General features: G+C 41.6%; 1 protein-coding gene across 2 annotated transcripts; it reads left to right on the top strand.

The window, feature by feature from the left end:
* Positions 1 to 9,515: 9,515 nt before the first annotated feature.
* Positions 9,516 to 18,040, top strand: shox (shox homeobox). Of its 2 annotated transcripts, XM_088383675.1 has the most exons (6): positions 9,516 to 9,984; positions 10,994 to 11,205; positions 13,192 to 13,249; positions 13,369 to 13,478; positions 17,290 to 17,502; positions 17,874 to 18,040. In XM_088383675.1, the coding sequence occupies exons 1-6, from the start codon at positions 9,741 to 9,743 to the stop codon at positions 17,961 to 17,963; spliced, it is 927 nt and encodes a 308-aa protein (XP_088239801.1). In that variant the 5' UTR covers positions 9,516 to 9,740; the 3' UTR covers positions 17,964 to 18,040. The 2 variants fall into 2 exon arrangements, with proteins under 2 accessions (XP_088239801.1, XP_088239802.1); XM_088383676.1 differs by having other exon boundaries at positions 9,517 to 9,984; positions 13,390 to 13,478; positions 17,290 to 18,015.
* The last annotated feature ends 266 nt before the right edge of the window (positions 18,041 to 18,306 follow it).

Genomic DNA, 18,306 nt, shown 5'->3' with positions numbered 1-18,306 from the left:
TTAGGATTGTTAATGCAAAGAAAAAAAAAAGAAAATGGTCGGGATTACTGCTGACGCCTTTGCCAGCTACAACACTCAGGCATCACTTATTTAAGGCTCGGAAATAAAGCTTGGATGCTTTTAGCGGCTGAAGCCGAACCCGCAGGCATGTTTTGTGCCATTGGGTTGTGTACCTCTGAGAATCAGCACCTCTTTTGCACCTTCTTTTGGTCTTTTGCAATATTTATTTTGGCTTCCAGGATAGAATGTATATAGTGAGGAACACAGACAAAATGGACCTGGACAAGGAATCGGAATGGTAACTCCAACTCAATTGCGTGTTGATAAAAAGGGCATTTTCTTCAATATAAGCGGATTAGGGTCATTAGGACGATAGGTTTACTATTTTAAAATAATTCCATGAGAAACGGCAAAAAATGCACCACATTGAACGTGTCAGCCGAAATGAGAAACAATCGTGCATCATTCCTTCTTTTGATTTGATTGAATCGGTAAAGGAAAAACTGCTTATAACTATATTTTATGGTTTTAAATTGAACACAAATGTGAAAAATAGTTAATGCAGCACATTAAAAATTTGAATTTTAAATTTCAACACATAAAATATTTTTTTTCCAATGAAAATAAGTTAAATCTTATTTTGTGTTAAATTTAAAAACAATTAAAATAAGCCACGTTTTAATTCATCACACTTTCAGTTGCCATTCACACTAGGAATAATAAATATTATATAGATTGGAAACACTGATAAACAACAATAAAGAAGAATGACGGCCTATTAGACATATTTTAGAAGAAAATGGAGCTCTGCAGCAAAGTGGAGACTATGGAGTCTAATAGAGCAAAACGGAGGGATGCTGTCATAATCTTGAGCCACAAAAGACAAGCATCCTAGAAAAGCATCCAGAACTAGGACATCTGGAGGCGAAACCCAAGTGGACTCGTGCCAGTGACCCCCCCCGACAAGTGTTATCTTAACTTAATTTGTGAATTCTGTGACCCCGTTTGAGGGAAAATCTGCCACCGACACCTGCCTGCCACCACAGTGCCTTCATTAAATAAAGCAAGTGGGCCCCTAACAGCATTTGGTAGAAGGCACCATCCATTCTCATTCATTTAAATCATCGCGATGAGACATGACACCGAGGGGCGCGCGACCCGCTTTTTGCGCCGCCGCCATGTCGACTCCGGCCTTTTTGTTTGCACACTCAAGTGAGTGTGTGTGTGTAAAGTATATTTTTATTCCATCTCACAAAAGATGGCGACTGATGTATTTTTCAGGCACCAAAGAGCCTCTTGCGGCCTTTTTGACGTGTCATGCAAATTTCATCAAGTGCGACGGTGGCGGTGGAAAGCTTATAAAATAAAATGTCTGTTTGCCTTTTTAAGTGTGAGGGGCTGTCTTTGCGCCTGTCCTCTTCACTTTCCCCTGCCGTCTCTATGCATCAAGGGCGGTCAAGGAGCGTCTCACCGCGGGGTCCGGCGTCTGAGAACCGAGCCCGACATGCTGCACAAACGGAGTGAATAATGGAGGGATGGCGCAGCGGTTCTGGCAGCTCTTCACCCTTGTCTGAGCGCTCTTGTAATGATTCAATTGGCCCAGAGAGCATATGCTCTCCTCGGCATCATAAACCTCAATTAGACTTCTTCTAATGCGATTTGAGGGCGCTGCAAGCACATGTGTGCACATGCTCAAGTGAAGTCACTGCTCTCTTGACTTCAATCCATCAGCTGTCGAAGAGTTGAGTTAAATTCTTCCATTTTTTTTGGGCACGGTAAAATAAATAAAATTCAAATGCATTATCTTCATAGGTTTAACTAGCTGACAGATCTTTTTACTATGCCTTGTACTGTATGAATAGTCCTAAACAAATTAATTAGACCACCAGTCATAATGTGATCATCTATCATTGTCAGGGAGCTTGCTTTTAAACAAGAATGAAGAATTTAAAGGACCACCAGACACACACTCCAGTCCAGCAATTTTACAAACCTCTGTTTCAAATCCCTCCATACGTCTGGAATACTCTAAAACAGGGATTGTCAACCAGTGGTTCGCGGCTCTCTAGTGTTCCGTGGCGGTATTGCAGGTAATCAGCGAAATTGAAAATGGAAAATAATACTATTTTTAAAAATAAAATTGAATATTGAATTATTTAGACTTGATTAATTTTAAAATTAGTTTTTTGAACAATTAACTGACTTTTTCAGCATCTTCCCGGGGGTGTTTTCACCAAGTGTAGCAAATTTGATCAGGTTCCCAGCAATGATCGGGCAGGTGTAGGGGACACTCTGAACCAATTGCCAGCCAATCGCAGGGCACACAGACACGAACAACCATCCGCACTCGCATTCACACCTACGGGCAATTTGGAGTGCTCAATCAGCCTACCATGCATGTTTTTGGGCAGTAGGAGGAAACCGGAGTGCCTGGAGAAACCCACGGAGGCACGGGGAGAACATGCAAACTCCACACAGGGAGGGCCGGGGGTGGAATCGAACCCGCACCCTCTATACTGTCAGGCAGACATGATAACCAATGTCCTACTGTGTCACCACTGTGAGGACAAGACAAGACAAGAATCATCACAAGAATAAGTACTAAGATTGTTATGAAGTACTTTTGCCCATATCGACACATATTTCAGCTGACCCCAACACAGTGACTGTTTAAATTAAAACCGAAAGCTATAACTATCCGTCAGTAGCGAAGTGTCACAGTGGCCCACTTTATTGTGGCACTTAAAGTAAGAGTCACCAGTTCAGCAGTCGTCAGCTGCTGCGTCGCCGCCCCTCCCGGCGCTTTGTTGACTGCTAAATATTGATGGACATCTGGAGCGCCGTTTGCAGCCGCCGTCAAACTCAAAAGGCCCGGCCCTCTTTTTTTGCACCTGGGACGAAGAGTTTGGCAGGCCTGCACATCGGGAGCCTTGGCCGCACCACCTGTGCAACTTTGCCAGCTCGCTTGGCTACTGTCTCAAAGTGTGCATTTTTCCGGCCGAAAAGAAGAAATCCGATTGGATGGCAGCTGTCTTGACAAACACTTTGCGCTATCCAAGCGATTGTTCTGGCAACAATTGAATTTGGTTCTTTTGTTCTATTTGTAAAACTTGGTCCTTGGCTGAGGCGAGCGTATTGTGTTTATTTGCCATGTCGGCACCACAATCAGGAGGAAAAGACCCCACGTTTGGAACGGGGGTAGGCGGAAAATGTCAGAACCCATCAGCGGGATTGACAGTTCCAAGCAATTTTCTTTTCATCATATGACAGTTATCCTGGGTCAGATTGGAAACACGTGTTGTGTGAGAAGGAGCCTCAATCTTATTAGAGGACAACAATGACGTTTATGTCAAGCTTTTTGTCCATTTTGTTAATATTCATGCCCAGAAGGGATACAATCGTTTCTCCCTCCTAAAAAATAAAATTCCTCTTAATATAAACATTCATAACCACACAGAATTCTTTACTTAGTGGCTATCTTTTAACAGGAGGAAAATTACCCCAAAAACGGTTTGGATGATTTTTGTCATTTTGACAAAAGAGTCTACAAAGCGTAAACAGAAAAGATTAAAAGTTATCTTCACAAAAACACAGACGTTAAATGTATTTACCCCCATTCAAGACCAAATTGTCTTCGATGTTGATAAAAACTCGTATGTTGATACTATCTTGGAAAAAAATGCTTTTCTGTTTAAACAATTCACGTACTCTCTAGCATCTTAAGACTAAATAACGAAACAGGAAAAACATGAATTGAACATACATTGTTTAAACAGGATACGACAATGTCACACGCCATTTGTGATATTGCGTGCAGTGTCTACTTTGTTTACTATGGCACAAAAATGGCACGGACAAGACAAAACAAGACCGTGTTCTCTATCCGCCTGCATCAAAGCCAGACAAAAAAATACAGTGACAACGAGCTTCGCCATTTGAGATGATGGGCTCTTTAAAAACAAGCCCAGCCCGGCCGCGGCGCTCTAATCGCTACCAAATGAAGTCGTGGAGAAGACGCGATGTTGGGCCGACAAGGTGCGGAGGGTGCTCGCTTGTTTGTGCTCTGTGTGGCAATTAAAAATAATTGGCAAGCAGGTTTTTCCTTGCGAATCTTCCAAGAGTGCCAGTGATGATCTAATGACGCTTCATTAGGCATGCTGAAAGCTTCCAGCGCCATATGACACACGCAATTAGCCGCCATCACAGGCATTAGAAAGAAAAAAAAATCATTAAAAAAAAAAAAAAGCCCAGGCCAAGATGAGCTCTTCACTTAATGACCAATTCATTTGCTAATTGATTTCTTATTAGCGGCAGGCAGAGACGACTGTTTGGCCAACTGCTGCTGCTAATTAATGGCATTTATACCATTAGTCAATCGTTTAATTTTCTCGGGAAAAACAACTTTGGAGGCAAGGAGAATGGCTGCAGGCTTTTTACTGTTGGCTCTTTCACTTCAAAAAAAAATTGACGACTAATACGTGCTGATTACACATGCACGTCACATGACCGAGCGAGTGGGGGATGAGAGGGTAGATGTAATCAAAAGATCAGAAATGTCACAGATAATGTGCTAGCATGCTATATTTCATATGACATGTGTCAGTAGTACACGTGTATGCACGGTACCTTCTTTACATCTTCGACAGGGAATCAGATTTTAGCTTGCAGCCGTTGAGGACACTACCATCTTGATAGGCGCTATGCCCCCCACCCCTTCTCCTACCTCTCTTCATTCTCCACCAATTTAGATCAGTATAAAATCAACAAACCAATGCCCACCATTTCTCAAGTTTTTAAAGGTGCTGTACAATACCTAAAGAAACATGAAAAATATTTCTTAAGTGATAGATGTTGGATGGACGGATGAATAGACAGATGGATGGGAGTAATAATTTGGTCTTGAATGATGCACATTTGTTTTTTGTTTGCTTGTTTTTTAAATCTAAGAATATTGAGTCATGTAAGAGTGTAATCGATGAAGAAGATACAGAAGTCTATAAAGATTTGGGCTTCGGTAAGGTGGTTGTGTTCATCCGTTGTCAGGAACATTTATTTTAGTTCAATGGACCTAACATACACTAGAAAGTCTTCAGTAGTGCTCATGTACAGATTAAAAAAAAAAAAAAAGACGGTGATACTACATTACATAGATTTGGAGGAAGGCCAAAGTCAAAATATGATTCCAGAATCATCTTTTTATGATGCAAGACTGCAACCCACGTCCCACTGTGCTGCCTTCCAGGAGGCCTTTTGTTATCGTCACGCTGTCCTTTGCTTTTCTTTTTGCATTCCTCACACCCCTCACTTGGTCTTTGTGTTATTCCGTTCATTCAAATGACATAGTCTCAAGCATGCAACATGCGGGAGAGTCACTTCTATGAACTCTCTCAGTGGACAAGCTAGTAATAGTGCGATTGAGACAGCGTAGCATCACTCCATTAAAAAGCCTCCGCTGGCCGACACCAGAGGGACTCCCCCCTTATGGCCCGACATACAAAGCAAGACACTTACTGCAAATGGGTCTCATTGCTCTCTGAAGACGTTGTTAACACGTCTGCGGGTTGTCTCCCCCTGCCAGGAGGGAACCCGATCCATCTTGGTGTTGGCCAAATTAATTACAAGCTGTGACCGACTGTTCAAACTAGGGTTTGTTCCACATTCAGGGTCATCGCCACCACTCCCGAGGGGGTGCTGACGCCAACTTGCTGCAAGAAAATGCACACAAGCCAGTCTAAATAATGTATATATACACACACGTGTGTGTGTGTGTCTTGGTTCAGCTGTCTCGACACACCCCTCCCAAAAATGATCAATGTCCTCCTATTATTATTTATCCCCCCCCCTCCCTCCCCGTGTGCCCCACTACCCCGACTCTCTTTCATGTTGCCCTCTGGGAGCCAAACAAAACAGGGATTTCTACTGCAAATCAGGAGCTAAAACACCATGTGATCAGCCATGAATTATTTTCACACTATTGATTTGTAGCAATTGTTGCTTTTCCCCCTGCGGAGCCTTTCACCCTTCACCACAACGCTGTCGACCTTTTCCCTATCAGAGGCCATTTAAGCATTTATTCTCTCTGAGATCCATGCAACATTTAAAAAGTAAAATATGTATTTATTTTTCAAACATTATGTCATTCAAATGTTTTTTTATGAGGTTGTGTTTTACAAATGCATGCTGGACCGGATCAAATGTTCTTTTGTGCCCTGCATGTCCCACGTGCCAGATTCTGCACACCTACTTTAGATCATTTAAAAGATAACGGCCAATTAATGTGGGGATGTAACTTGTTAGGGGAGAGAGCAAGATGCAAGTAGAATGGGGTTGATTTTGAATGCAATGTGGATTACTGTGTTTTCCTTGCAAATCCAGCCCCAATTTAAGAAGGCAATGTCAATTTCATGCTTTCTTTTTTCCCCCCTGACATCGCAGTGCCCCGTGGCTACAAAGTATACACAACGATTCGACACGGGCTCGTTCTTAAAACATCCGAGTTGCTTACATTTTTGTCGTTCTTGGTGAAGGAAGCTTTGTTTCAACGGAGGAAGCTTTTGAACACACATACAGCCTTCCATGCTTTCAAAAATAAAGGTATAAATGTTGCACAAGATCCCGACAGACCAGCCTGAGGTTTCGCAACTGTTGTTAATGACAGCGAAAGCTCAAATGCGTCGATAAATATGGAAATATATTGTCAGCTGAAGGTATAGCTCACAGTACTGTACAGGTGAAGTGTACATGAGGAGCATTTGGACACAAATGTGTAAAAATGAAATATATCAACAACTACAGCTGCAGCTTTAAAGTACCTCCAACAGATTAATGCTAATGTTGTACACATGCTAATAATCGTCTCTATGCTATGAGGTCAGCGGTAGCAATACTAATCCACACTATATCACGGTTCATCGTTTCCGCCCAAATACAGTATCTTGCCAATTTTTAAGAGGTCATTTCATTTTTTCAAATGAGTTTTTACAGTATGCAGAGAAGTTTGGATGAGGAAGAAGAAGAGGCAGAGATTGTCAACTAAACTCTAGAAAAAGACATTATTCCAGCAAAGCAAAGAGAATATATGAGTATTGGTTGTATGCCCTGTTTGTATGTGCTGCTAATTCATGCAACTTCTGAATGTTTCTAATTATCATAATATTGCAAATTTATTTGAGCTCATCCATAGGTAGTTTTTCCAACTGAACCACAGGTTGGTTTAAACCTTCTCATGGGTGATACAAATGCGCATGTGCCATAGGGTGTCCACCCCTGAGTTCCAGTCTCTCTCTCTGTCTTTCTATTTCTCTTGAGCACACTCATTGAAGAGTGGTGACGCTTGGAGAACATTAAGAAGCCGTCATATGCTGGTGCAACGAGGGATTCCTCAGCTCTTCTACAGATGAGTAAATGGAGGAGATGACAAGACTAGTCAGCTCATCACTGAGACTAACTGGCTAAAGAATTATCGTATATATCTTTTTGCTGAGTGCTTTTACACTACAAGAAGGTTAATAAATGGTAACATTGAGTTTTGCGGTGTCTATGTTATTGGCTGCCTCCATTATTCTAACCAATTCTCGATATAGTAATTCACTATGAATTTGTAAAATTGATATTATATGAAGACAAAAAATCAGACCGTTACATTAATGCTATGTGATGAATAAAGTATGATTTTATATTTAATTATATGTAAATACCATATCGTCATATTGTGCATTAAGAGGGAGTAAATAATAATAATAATAATAATATTGATAATAATAATAATAGTAATAATAATAATAATATTATATAGGGCGTGCATCATCAAAGCAGCCTGTAATGGGTGAATGAATATTTACATATAAAACATAAATGTTGGGTTAAAAACAACCCTATTTGGGTTAAACATTGGACGGACCCAGAAAGTTGAGTTGTTTTGCACAAAACAATCTATATATTTCACAAAATAACCCGATTTTTTTTTTTTCCAAATTGACCCAACTTCCTGGGTCGGTCACCCAGCATTTTTAAAGGGTGTAAGAACAGTTCAGTCAAACGTGCACTGGCTGCAGGCCTTGGTTGATTGAATTAAATAGTACGGCATTAGAATTTATATGCATGTTTTGAAATCTAAAAATATAAATACATTATATTATGAATTAAAACTCATCTTACTTAACACCGTGAACGTTTATTTTAATGATTAGGAAACGCCTTTTTTATTGGGTCTTTGCTTCTGACGTGACGGCGACAAGCTGGCGTGCCTTTGAGAGGGTTTATAAACAGCAGGAGCAAAAAAAAAAGCGCTGTTGTCGTGCATGTGCGCGCGCGCGTGTGTACTGTCTGATAAATGGAGAGACATCCAAGCGCGTCATTAGACAGCAGCGAGGCGCTGTTAAAGGAGAGAGAAGTCGGTGGATGGAGCCTGCGCGCTGCTGGCGGGCCGCCTTTCCCGGGGGATCGCGCGCCTTAGCCGGCCTTTTTTGTGCTCGCGTGGCCACCCTCTGATGGAAGCCCCGTTAAAAAGCCTTGATGCGCTCACTTGTTATGAGGGTACGTTGACGCAACATTATACCCCCCCCCTCCACCCCCCTCGCCATCCACCGCACCCATATATATTCAATACACCGCTGATATATATATTGATCTCTATCCCACAGTTGCAACCGCAAATTATTATAGCATACAGGCGACATTATATACCCGTAAAACTGCTCGGTCGGACCAAACCAGGTTAATGCGTAAATTTGACCCAACTTTGGGTTGTTTTTGCAAAAACACAACCAATCTGTCTACTTTTTAACCCAGCAGTTTTTAGGATGTATACATTCACCCAAGTTGGGTCAATCTGACTTTGGGTCGTCTTAAAAAAACCATTTTAGTGTAGGAATCTGACATTCAAAATGATAAAATAATAATAATAAATGACTTTCCAAATTATGCAAAAGATAAAAAGACACAAAGAAAAGTAAAACAGAAGGTTAGGTCATAATTAGTTCAGTGAGATGAATAAAATGAATATATATGAATATAAACAGTAGTAACAAAAACGTCAATAAAAAATAAGGTAACAACGGTAGTACAGTAGCCTAATAATTGAAAAATAAAGAGATGTTTAATAGTCCTAAAAAAATAAAACAAAGGGGTAATCCCTCGCTTATTTTTTTGGGGGGGGGGAATATAGGTGTAATTATGTTGCATGACTAGAGCCACGGTGGGCATATTTAACAATCCCACCCTCCCTTTTTCTTTAATCCATTTAAGCGCTTCCATCAGTTCATCATTGATTAGTGGAGTTAAAAAAGGAAATAAAGAAATAAAAAGCAAGAGAGGGAGAGAGGGGAGGGGTGGCTTGCTGAAAGTTGAATTGTGCGTGGAGTGGAGCTAAGGCCTTTAATTGCACCAGACGCAGAGAAGTGTGTGTGTGTGTGTGTGTGTGTGTGTGTGTGTGTGTGTGTGTGTGTGTGTGTGTGTGTGTGTGTGTAAGAAGGAGGGGGGTGGTCTTGAGGTGGTATAAATAGTCGGCTCTCCAAAACACACTCACAACAGCAGGAGTGATCTCACCTCCACTCCTTCCACTCCCACTTTCTCATTCTACTTGACTGCGAGGCAGCACGGAGCTCTCACACCGCGTGGATTTTTATTTTTTTTATTTTTATTTTTATTATTTTTACGACTTTATTCGCATTTTTATAAACCCCCGGGAGGAGCAGAGGGATCGGGGTCAGAGGGGGGCTTAAAAAAAGGAAGGGAGAGTCATGGAAGAGCTGACAGCGTTCGTGTCTAAGTCGTTCGAGGCGAAGAGCAAAGAGAGCAGCAAAGAGGCCATCACATACCGGGAGGTTCTGGAGACGTCCGGCTTGGCCCGGCCGCGGGAGCTGGGCAGCCCCGCAGAGCACGATTTTAGCGAGGGCGCACACTGCCCGTTGCACGTCTACAAGGAGCATGTAGAGCTGGACAAGGACAAGCTCAAGGACTTCCACGTCACGCGACCCGCCGAAGGTAACCGTCTCGCTCGAGCACCCCTCCGAAAATTATTGGATGCCCAAAAGGGCGCAACCAAACCTCGCAAAAAAGAATCGCTAAATTTGTGATGGCAGACGCGATAATTACACTGAGTAATATTTTTTAAACTCAATTAATAATTACGATATGAATTAATATAATTTCCATATTTGGAAACGGTCATAATTGAGTTAAAAGTTTTTTTATTACTCGAATTTGTTGAGAAAATCTCCTGAAACTGACAAATGTTATTCCCATTGCATGTTATTGCAATAAAGAGAAAATAGACTAAATTCAACATTGCAACCCAGTTGCATTAATCTCTACCGTATTTTTTAAACATTTAAATTGTAAAATAATATTATGTCCAACTACAACTGCATGTTGTATATTTATGTTTTTGAAATTACGCATATATAACTAATAAATAATGATATTTGTATGTTATTTGAGATTATTTCAGTTTGTTAGTCAATTTTTGCACGTATTAAGTGGTCCTCGTTTCAATTAAAAGTTGACATGTAGGACTACACTTGAGCAACATAACGAAACGCACAAACAGTAATTCGTCCCTATTTGAGTTGTACAAAGCTGCAATAAAACTACAAAATACACAAGCGGATACATATTTATACACGCTGTAGCCCAATTGCTGCAGCTCAAATGTTTACGAGGATGAAAATTAGCATGATAAATTGTCATTTCAAAAGCCAGTTCCAAAACACCATAAATCATTTCTTATTCAGAATTTTGGAATGCCATTGATGAATGCCCAAAAAGTTATTATACACAAAATAGCAGTAAAACCCAATTAATCAAATATTTAAATACAAATATAATGGGAAAATGGCAATTGTAATTGTGATGAACAGTGCGAAAAGTGTGTTTGGCAATATCATTGTCATATTTTGTTTCACCCTTTCATCGGCATGCAACAAAGCGTGTGTGTGGAGAGTGTGTAGCACCTTCTTTGCGTTGATTGCGCTCGTTTGGGACGTCCATGCAGGCATCTACGAGTGCAGCAAGGACAAGAAGGAGGAGGTGAAGTCGGAGGACGAAGACGCGCAGGGCAAACTGAAGCAGCGCAGGAGTCGCACCAACTTTACGCTGGAGCAACTCAACGAGCTAGAGCGCCTCTTTGACGAGACGCACTACCCCGACGCCTTCATGCGCGAGGAGCTCAGCCAGCGCCTCGGGCTCTCTGAGGCCCGCGTGCAGGTACGTGCATGGGTGAGGAGCATACGTGGGGGGCGGACTGCAGGAGGGCCCACGCTTTCTAGCAAAAAGAAGAGGAAAATTAATTTCAACCAGGGCCAATATCCGAAAGACAAACCTATTGAGCAATGCCCGGGTTTTCGTTATTATTCTTGCACACAATACAATTAACGGTCAGTACTATAAAGTGCTTCTAAATTTATTAAAAAAAAAAAAAAAAAAAGACCGCTAAATATTGTTGGGGGATTTTTTTTAGTCTTAAAAATTGCGCACAACGCGAAAGGGCTCTAGACAGAACATTTTTAAAAAATATTTTCAATGTTTGGAATGAAAACGAGAACAAAATAGGTGACGTCATTTGATAAACTATTTTCATATGCAGATTTCGGTGATTCGTCAAAGCAAATCCATCGTTTAGCTTAAAAATATTGCTGTTTTGGATGCACGTACGCACATAAATGGAGCATGACGTATTTCTATAAATGATGGTACGTGTAATGCATTCTTATCTTTATTATATTTATTAAAACCCTTGGGTCAGACTCTGCGTACACTATTGTGTATATTTCGTTTTACATACCACACGCTAAACTTACAAACATGCAGGCAAAGCATGGACCGATGGCAAAATGAAAACAGTGTTGCTTGTAATATATTTTTCGAGTTTCGCAAAGAGTAAAAAAAAAAAAAAATTGCATGAATGGGGCGTGAGCACGCATGTCCTACCTGCCACACCACTGTACAGTATTATTCTGCGTAAAAATAACTTGCCAAAGACACGCACGATTAAGTGCGCAGGTTTTTTTGAGGGGCGGGGGGCTTTTCGTCTTTTTTTAAAAAAAAAAACAGACAAAAATAAACAAATGCAATTCTTGTCATGTTCTTCGGTGCACTTTTTGTTGTTTTTCTGTAAGAGCAGCAGCTGTCATTGGATATAATTGAAAGTTATGAAAGCCAGCCACTAATGCACTTAGCGCGAATATGTTGGGCTGTGCTAAATTAAATGTCATTATTCACTGTCTGGAATATACACACTGAAAGGGAAAAAATCAAAGCGGGAATGAGATTATGGCATATCATTGAGTGGTCCTTAATGAAGAAATAACTGTCTGCAACCTTGTAGCTCGCACTACACCGTGCAACTCCTATTCGACAAGGATCATATGCATCATAACAATTATAATCTCAATTGAATTGACCGTTTTCCACTTCCGACTGTTCCCTCTCCAAAAACGTATCGACCGAAACGTTTTTCGATTCTGTCATTATCATCTTTTGAGACGATCGTTATTTTCTCATCGGCGTAATGATCGTCAGTGCGGAGGTCCGAGGGGGCGGGGCTAGTTAAGATTATTCATGAGGATAAATTAGGTTGGTGCGGATTAAATATCGCCTACAGTAACACATAAGAGCAACCAGCATACTGCAAAAACGCTATTTCACTTCTGAATTTCATTTCCTTTCATTTGAAAATATTGTCAAAACTGCACAGTGAAAGATATTTCTACCAAGAATTATTTTTACTATATTAAAAAACGATGCACAAATGTTTGAATAGAAACTGTTTTATTTTGTTAACCTTACACAATTTGCAACGAGGGCTTGATACTTTTCATTGAAAATATTCATGTGTACACAAAATTAGGCAAAAGCATGGATACTTTTTTCCTAGCGTGAGAAAGTGTGTCTGGCTTTTAATAATGTAATACATTACTTTTAATGATTACATTCAATAAAGTATTTTGGTATATTCATTTTTCTACATCTAGTATTTTTTTCATATTTTTTTCCACCATAGTGCATATACTAAATTTATAAAAAATATAATGGAATGATGAAAGCTTCATGCATGTTTTGGCGGCTTTCTGAGGTTTTAATAATTGTACGGTGGACTGCTTTTTTCTTTCACTGACAAGAAAAAAAAAATCAACATCATGTGGGTCATTTTATTTTTGCTATCTAACGGTGATTTCTTTTCACCAATTGCAGGTTTGGTTCCAAAACAGAAGAGCAAAATGTCGAAAACAAGAAAACCAGATGCACAAAGGTAAAGGTGGCTTTTTCAATATGCTTTTTTAAATGATGCTTTTTGTTTGATCAATTCAAAAATATTCCAAAAAAGTGCCTCCCATCTCACATAACAACAACTGTCTGGCTGTCTGACAGACATCTTTCCCTTCTCTCCAGGGGTCATCTTGGGCAGCGGCAGTCACCTGGACGCCTGCAGGGTGGCGCCCTACGTCAACATGGGGGCCCTTCGGATGCCCTTCCAACAGGTAGGCACATACAACCCGCTAGTAAGGGTCTTTTTGGGGTGCAAGGGGGATGATAGTATAATTCCCACCTAAAGATACAAGAATTAGGCATGTGTAGGTCTTGGAATTAAAAGGTTCAAGTCCCGTAACCTCTGTAGTGGTTAAGATTAATTGACTAAATTAAGGTGGAGCGCACATAAAATGTGGGGGTAGTCATCCAATCAAATCAACACTACAGACACCTCCCTCAAGTTCAATTAACTTAGCCTGGAACTAAATGTAATTGTCCCCACCGTCCAAACATACCATTGTCCTCCAAAACAGTTCCGTACAGCAGAGGTAGGAAACCCGCAGTGCACAGGGGTCGTATCAGCGTACAGACAAAAGCGAAGAAGTTTGATGGCGACCATAAAATAGGGAATCAAATGTACTTTCTCCAGCCAAAATCGTAGTTTAGGTATGGCGCCGCTTGAGTAACGTGAAAAAATAAAAACACAGGACAAACGTTTGACAGCACAAATGAAAAATGAGAACACTTGCAAGCACCTACCGAGGCCACAACTCACGTCTCCATGCTGAGAGACTAATTGTTTATGTTCCTGACGTCACTTCAAGGCACAGCTCACCAATACTGTTCCAATGTATAGTAATCACACTTTATAAAGCCAATTATTTTTTTAAATTCTCTATTATGCCTTGGTCAAACAAATTAAACTCAGCAGCTCAACTCAACATATGAAGCCAAGATGAAACTATTAATGAAACGGAGTTTGCACAAAACCAGTGATGGCAAAGAGAAAATGGTGATGATAACCGTAGAACAGAAAATGCATTTGACGATTTTACTGTAGTGTGGCCACAAAGGTGATATATCACTGATGGCGAAAAGAAAAAATGTAATAACTGGATTACGAACATATTATTGCAAAGGCAGTATGTGCAGGTTCAAAACGTTTTAGGCCATAAGAAAATATCAACAATAAAACAAAAAAGCAGAGATTGATGTATGTCAAGCAATGGAGGAAGTAAAGTTTAACCCTTTTGTGTGTAACGATTTCACACCCTCATGGACAGCGGACTTCATCCTCCTCCATTTACCGCTCTCCCTCTGTTTCACTTTCTCTCAGCCCTCTCGCCCGCTATGTTGTGACACGCGGCGGTCTAATTAGGCCAATGGGGCGGCAGGCGTGAGCACATGAAAGAGACGATGAAAGCAGGGGAGGGGGTGAAAAGCGAAATGACGCTTATCGAGCTTGAACTGGCAGGAGGAGTGTGAGGCCTGCATGCTGAGAGATGCTCGCCAGACACAGACTAAGCTGGAGTATATAAAACACATGGAGTGGGTTTGCACTTTGCAGGTTTAACACAATCCACAAGATATCAACTCCATGTCAACATTTTATCCCAATTAATCGGTTACAGGCTAATCGTAACACATAAAGCACACAGGCAATGTGTCGTGAAGGTTAAACCTGCAAGACTTAGAGTTCGTTTAATGTCGCAAATGTTGGCCTGTTCTCTTCAGAAAAAACACTGTTGGTGAACGGTTGGCGAACATTTGCAACGTTGAACAAACCATGACGTGAATACGCATTTTGCTGCCTTCGCCAGCAATCGCAAATGTTTGCCCCTCAGTGGAACAGGAGCATTAGTGTAGTCGCTCACTTTGGATGTTGATTTACTGTTAAATTCCGTGACCAAGCTCATAATTCAAACTAATCATCCCCATTGAAATGAATTGAAATACCATTAATGCGTCCCAGTTGCCAAGAAAAATGGTAAAGAAAAAACACAGTATTCTATATAAACATAATAAAAGAGAATGTCAAAAAACAAACTGGTTTTATAAAGCATAGTCAGGCTGAAAGTCTCTCTCTCCCCCCCCATACACACACTGATGTTGACATGAGCCTTTAACGGGGCGTGGCCTTGTAAGTCGGTTCTGTTGACCATCTCCCACACATTTAGTTGAGCTTTCCTCCATGCTCATTGCAAGTGTTTTCATTGTGTGCTTGGAGTGGCGTGTAAAGGGGAAGGGCAGGGGGGGTGACGGGCGATAGCCATAGCCCTAGGCATCCACCTGAAGCAGCCACAGCACCCTCGCCCCTCCCCTCAATCAAAACAATTTCAATGTGCATTCAAATGCCTTTTTCCGGGTAACAAATCAGACACGTCTACCAGAAAAATCTTTCATCCGCACCCCCACCACATCCCCCTAGTCGGTAAAAAAATCCATCCAGCCTAACAGATGGCAAAGATATATCGACAGTATGTTTCGAAATCTTTTGGCTCAAGGGGGGGGGGGGCATCATAAACATACACTCGCCCCCAGCATTCTGTGGTTGACTGTCTTATTCAATACATTGCTGAAAGCGTATTGGCGGATAAGGCTCTCCTTTTGTTTTCACTTCACTTGAGCGTATTTGAAGCATGGTCGGAATTCTAATTTTGGTTGGCACCACAAGGCAAAAGAGGGTCCCGTGTCAAAGGTCGACTTTTCCATTTGTTCTGGTTGCCTGAAAAACGGGCAGTTTATTTAGGATTATTACCAACTTATTGTTGATTTAGTAGAGTTACTGCTTGACGTCAAAGCTAATTACATACATATGTTTTAACTTTTGGTGGTTATTGTTGTTTATCTTAGTTGTTGTCATGTTATGGATCCACTACATGTAACATTTCAATTACGGATTGTCACAAGCAGCTCTCTGGTTATCGTCACACTTTTACGCTCTGCATCATAGCTGTAATAAAAGCGATGCCGTCCATTCATCCACCGTTCGATTAATAAAACAATGACTCAAGATCAATGCGCATGAAATTTTTGTTTTGACCCAAACCCCGAGAAAAACACGTTTCTTGTGTTTCGTTTTTTATCAGACAGTTGGCCCACCTGTTTTTTGTTTAAGTTGTGCTGCCTCCCTCCAACAAAGTGACTTATTGTACTTTTTAATCAATCGGCACGATGTTTGTTTGCCCTTGAGGCGCTAAGCAACTCTAACTGGTAACAGGGTGCAACTTCCATTTTGATTTTCTGCATTTTAAGCGAAAATAATCATCTTAAAAAAAAAAGACAGTATTTGCGGTCAAGTTAAAGCTTTTATTTGGGTTGGAAAAGCAATGCACAAAATAGTTTCCCACTTGTTCATATACCGTTTGAGACGCATAAGAAATGGCAGCGTCGTCTTCTTCTGAAGTCAGCACATGCTTCATTTTCACCTCCTTCTTTTAGGAAATAATTGCCCAGAATGTGAAAAGGGATATGCTATACTCCTTATGGCCTCCCCCCCCCCCAATCCTCCGCTGCTTTTGACTCGGGAATATGTCTGGATAAATATTTATAACTCCAAATATGTGAGTGCAAAAAAATAGTTTATTTATGCAATTGAATACATAATCAGCAAAACAAGACAGCATACTTCCAAGAGTATAACGGCGGACTGAATTAAGCAAATGTGTTCTGGGGCCAAGAAAGACTTTGATTCTGGACGATGCAATTTCATGTGTGAACATGTGTGTGTGCACAGATGTATATTTGTGATAGCGAGAGAAGTTTGATTGAGTCATTTTGGGAATCACTGACAAAAAAAAAAAAGCAATAAGAAAATATTTGAGGGGATAACATTTGACATTACATTTTAATTGCGTCAGCCACACCAAAATGCTAAACTATTTTCTTTATCCCTTTCATTTAATGAATAACAATAAAAAGAATTCAAAATGGCAACGATTCAGCCCGTGGAGGAAAAGTCTAGACAGCCCTGAGATAGACACCTGCAACCGAGAAGCTATGGTGATGACCTGCAACATATTTTTGATTTTGCTCTCACAGGTTCAAGCGCAACTCCAACTGGACGGCGTCGCCCACTCCCACCCCCACCTGCACCCGCACTTGGCCGCCCATGCGCCCTACCTGATGTTCCCGCCCCCTCCTTTCGGACTACCAATCGCCTCGCTGGCCGACTCGGCCTCAGCGGCGGCGGCGGTGGCAGCGGCCGCCAAAAGCAACAGCAAGAACTCCAGCATCGCCGACCTTCGACTCAAGGCAAGGAAACACGCCGAAGCTCTGGGACTCTGACCCCAGCGGGGCGCCCCTTCCCACCTTTAACCCCCCTCCTCCCGCACCTCTGGCCTGATGGCCCGTAATGGGCTCTCACACACAAGACTGAGCCTGTGAAAGGGCCGTGACACTCGCAGCTAAAACTAAACACAAACACCGAGCGAGAAAAGGGGGGAGTCGGTGAGTGTGAATGTTTTTTTGGGGTGAGGAACAGTCGGAGGAAGACTTTTTTAACAAAAAGGGAGGAGGGGGAGCGAGAAAATTGTCACAAAAGACCAGCTGCCAAAACAAACCACTTTTCCAGCGAAGCGGTAATGAAATACCAATGAAGTCACCTTTTACTTTTCGCCCAACAGGCAGGACTTCTGCGGGGCCAGTGGCTCAGTCCACTCCAGGCACAGATCACATCCCAGGGACCGTACAAACACATGTGGATGTCTGTCTGAGGGCCCGGCACACACTGAGGACTTTAGTGCCAATTAAAGTGGCAGAGTTAAGGACGGGTGGGTTGGGGGGGCATAGGGGGGGTACCGGCGAGCACTGGGGGCACACCTCGACACCCCACTCGACCTGACCTCCTCTCCGGCTTTAACAAATTTATTTGCAACCACTGTGTCTGTGCATGGAGGCCTTCCTGCAAAGCTCGCCATTACCTTCACACACAAAGGCCCCAGCTTCGCTTCTCTTCCTCTTACGGACTTGTGATATAACAAAAGCAACAACGTTCTTTTTTTTTTTTTTTTCTGGACTTCCTCCAGCTCCCTTCTCTGACTTTTGTTTCTTTTTATC

This window comes from Syngnathus floridae, chromosome 8, assembly GCF_059516105.1.
Source record: "Syngnathus floridae isolate MCC-2025c chromosome 8, RoL_Sflo_1.0, whole genome shotgun sequence".
Lineage (NCBI taxonomy): Eukaryota > Metazoa > Chordata > Actinopteri > Syngnathiformes > Syngnathidae > Syngnathus > Syngnathus floridae.
Note: the sequence above shows the minus strand (reverse complement) of the source record. Positions and strands in the feature narration are given on the sequence as shown.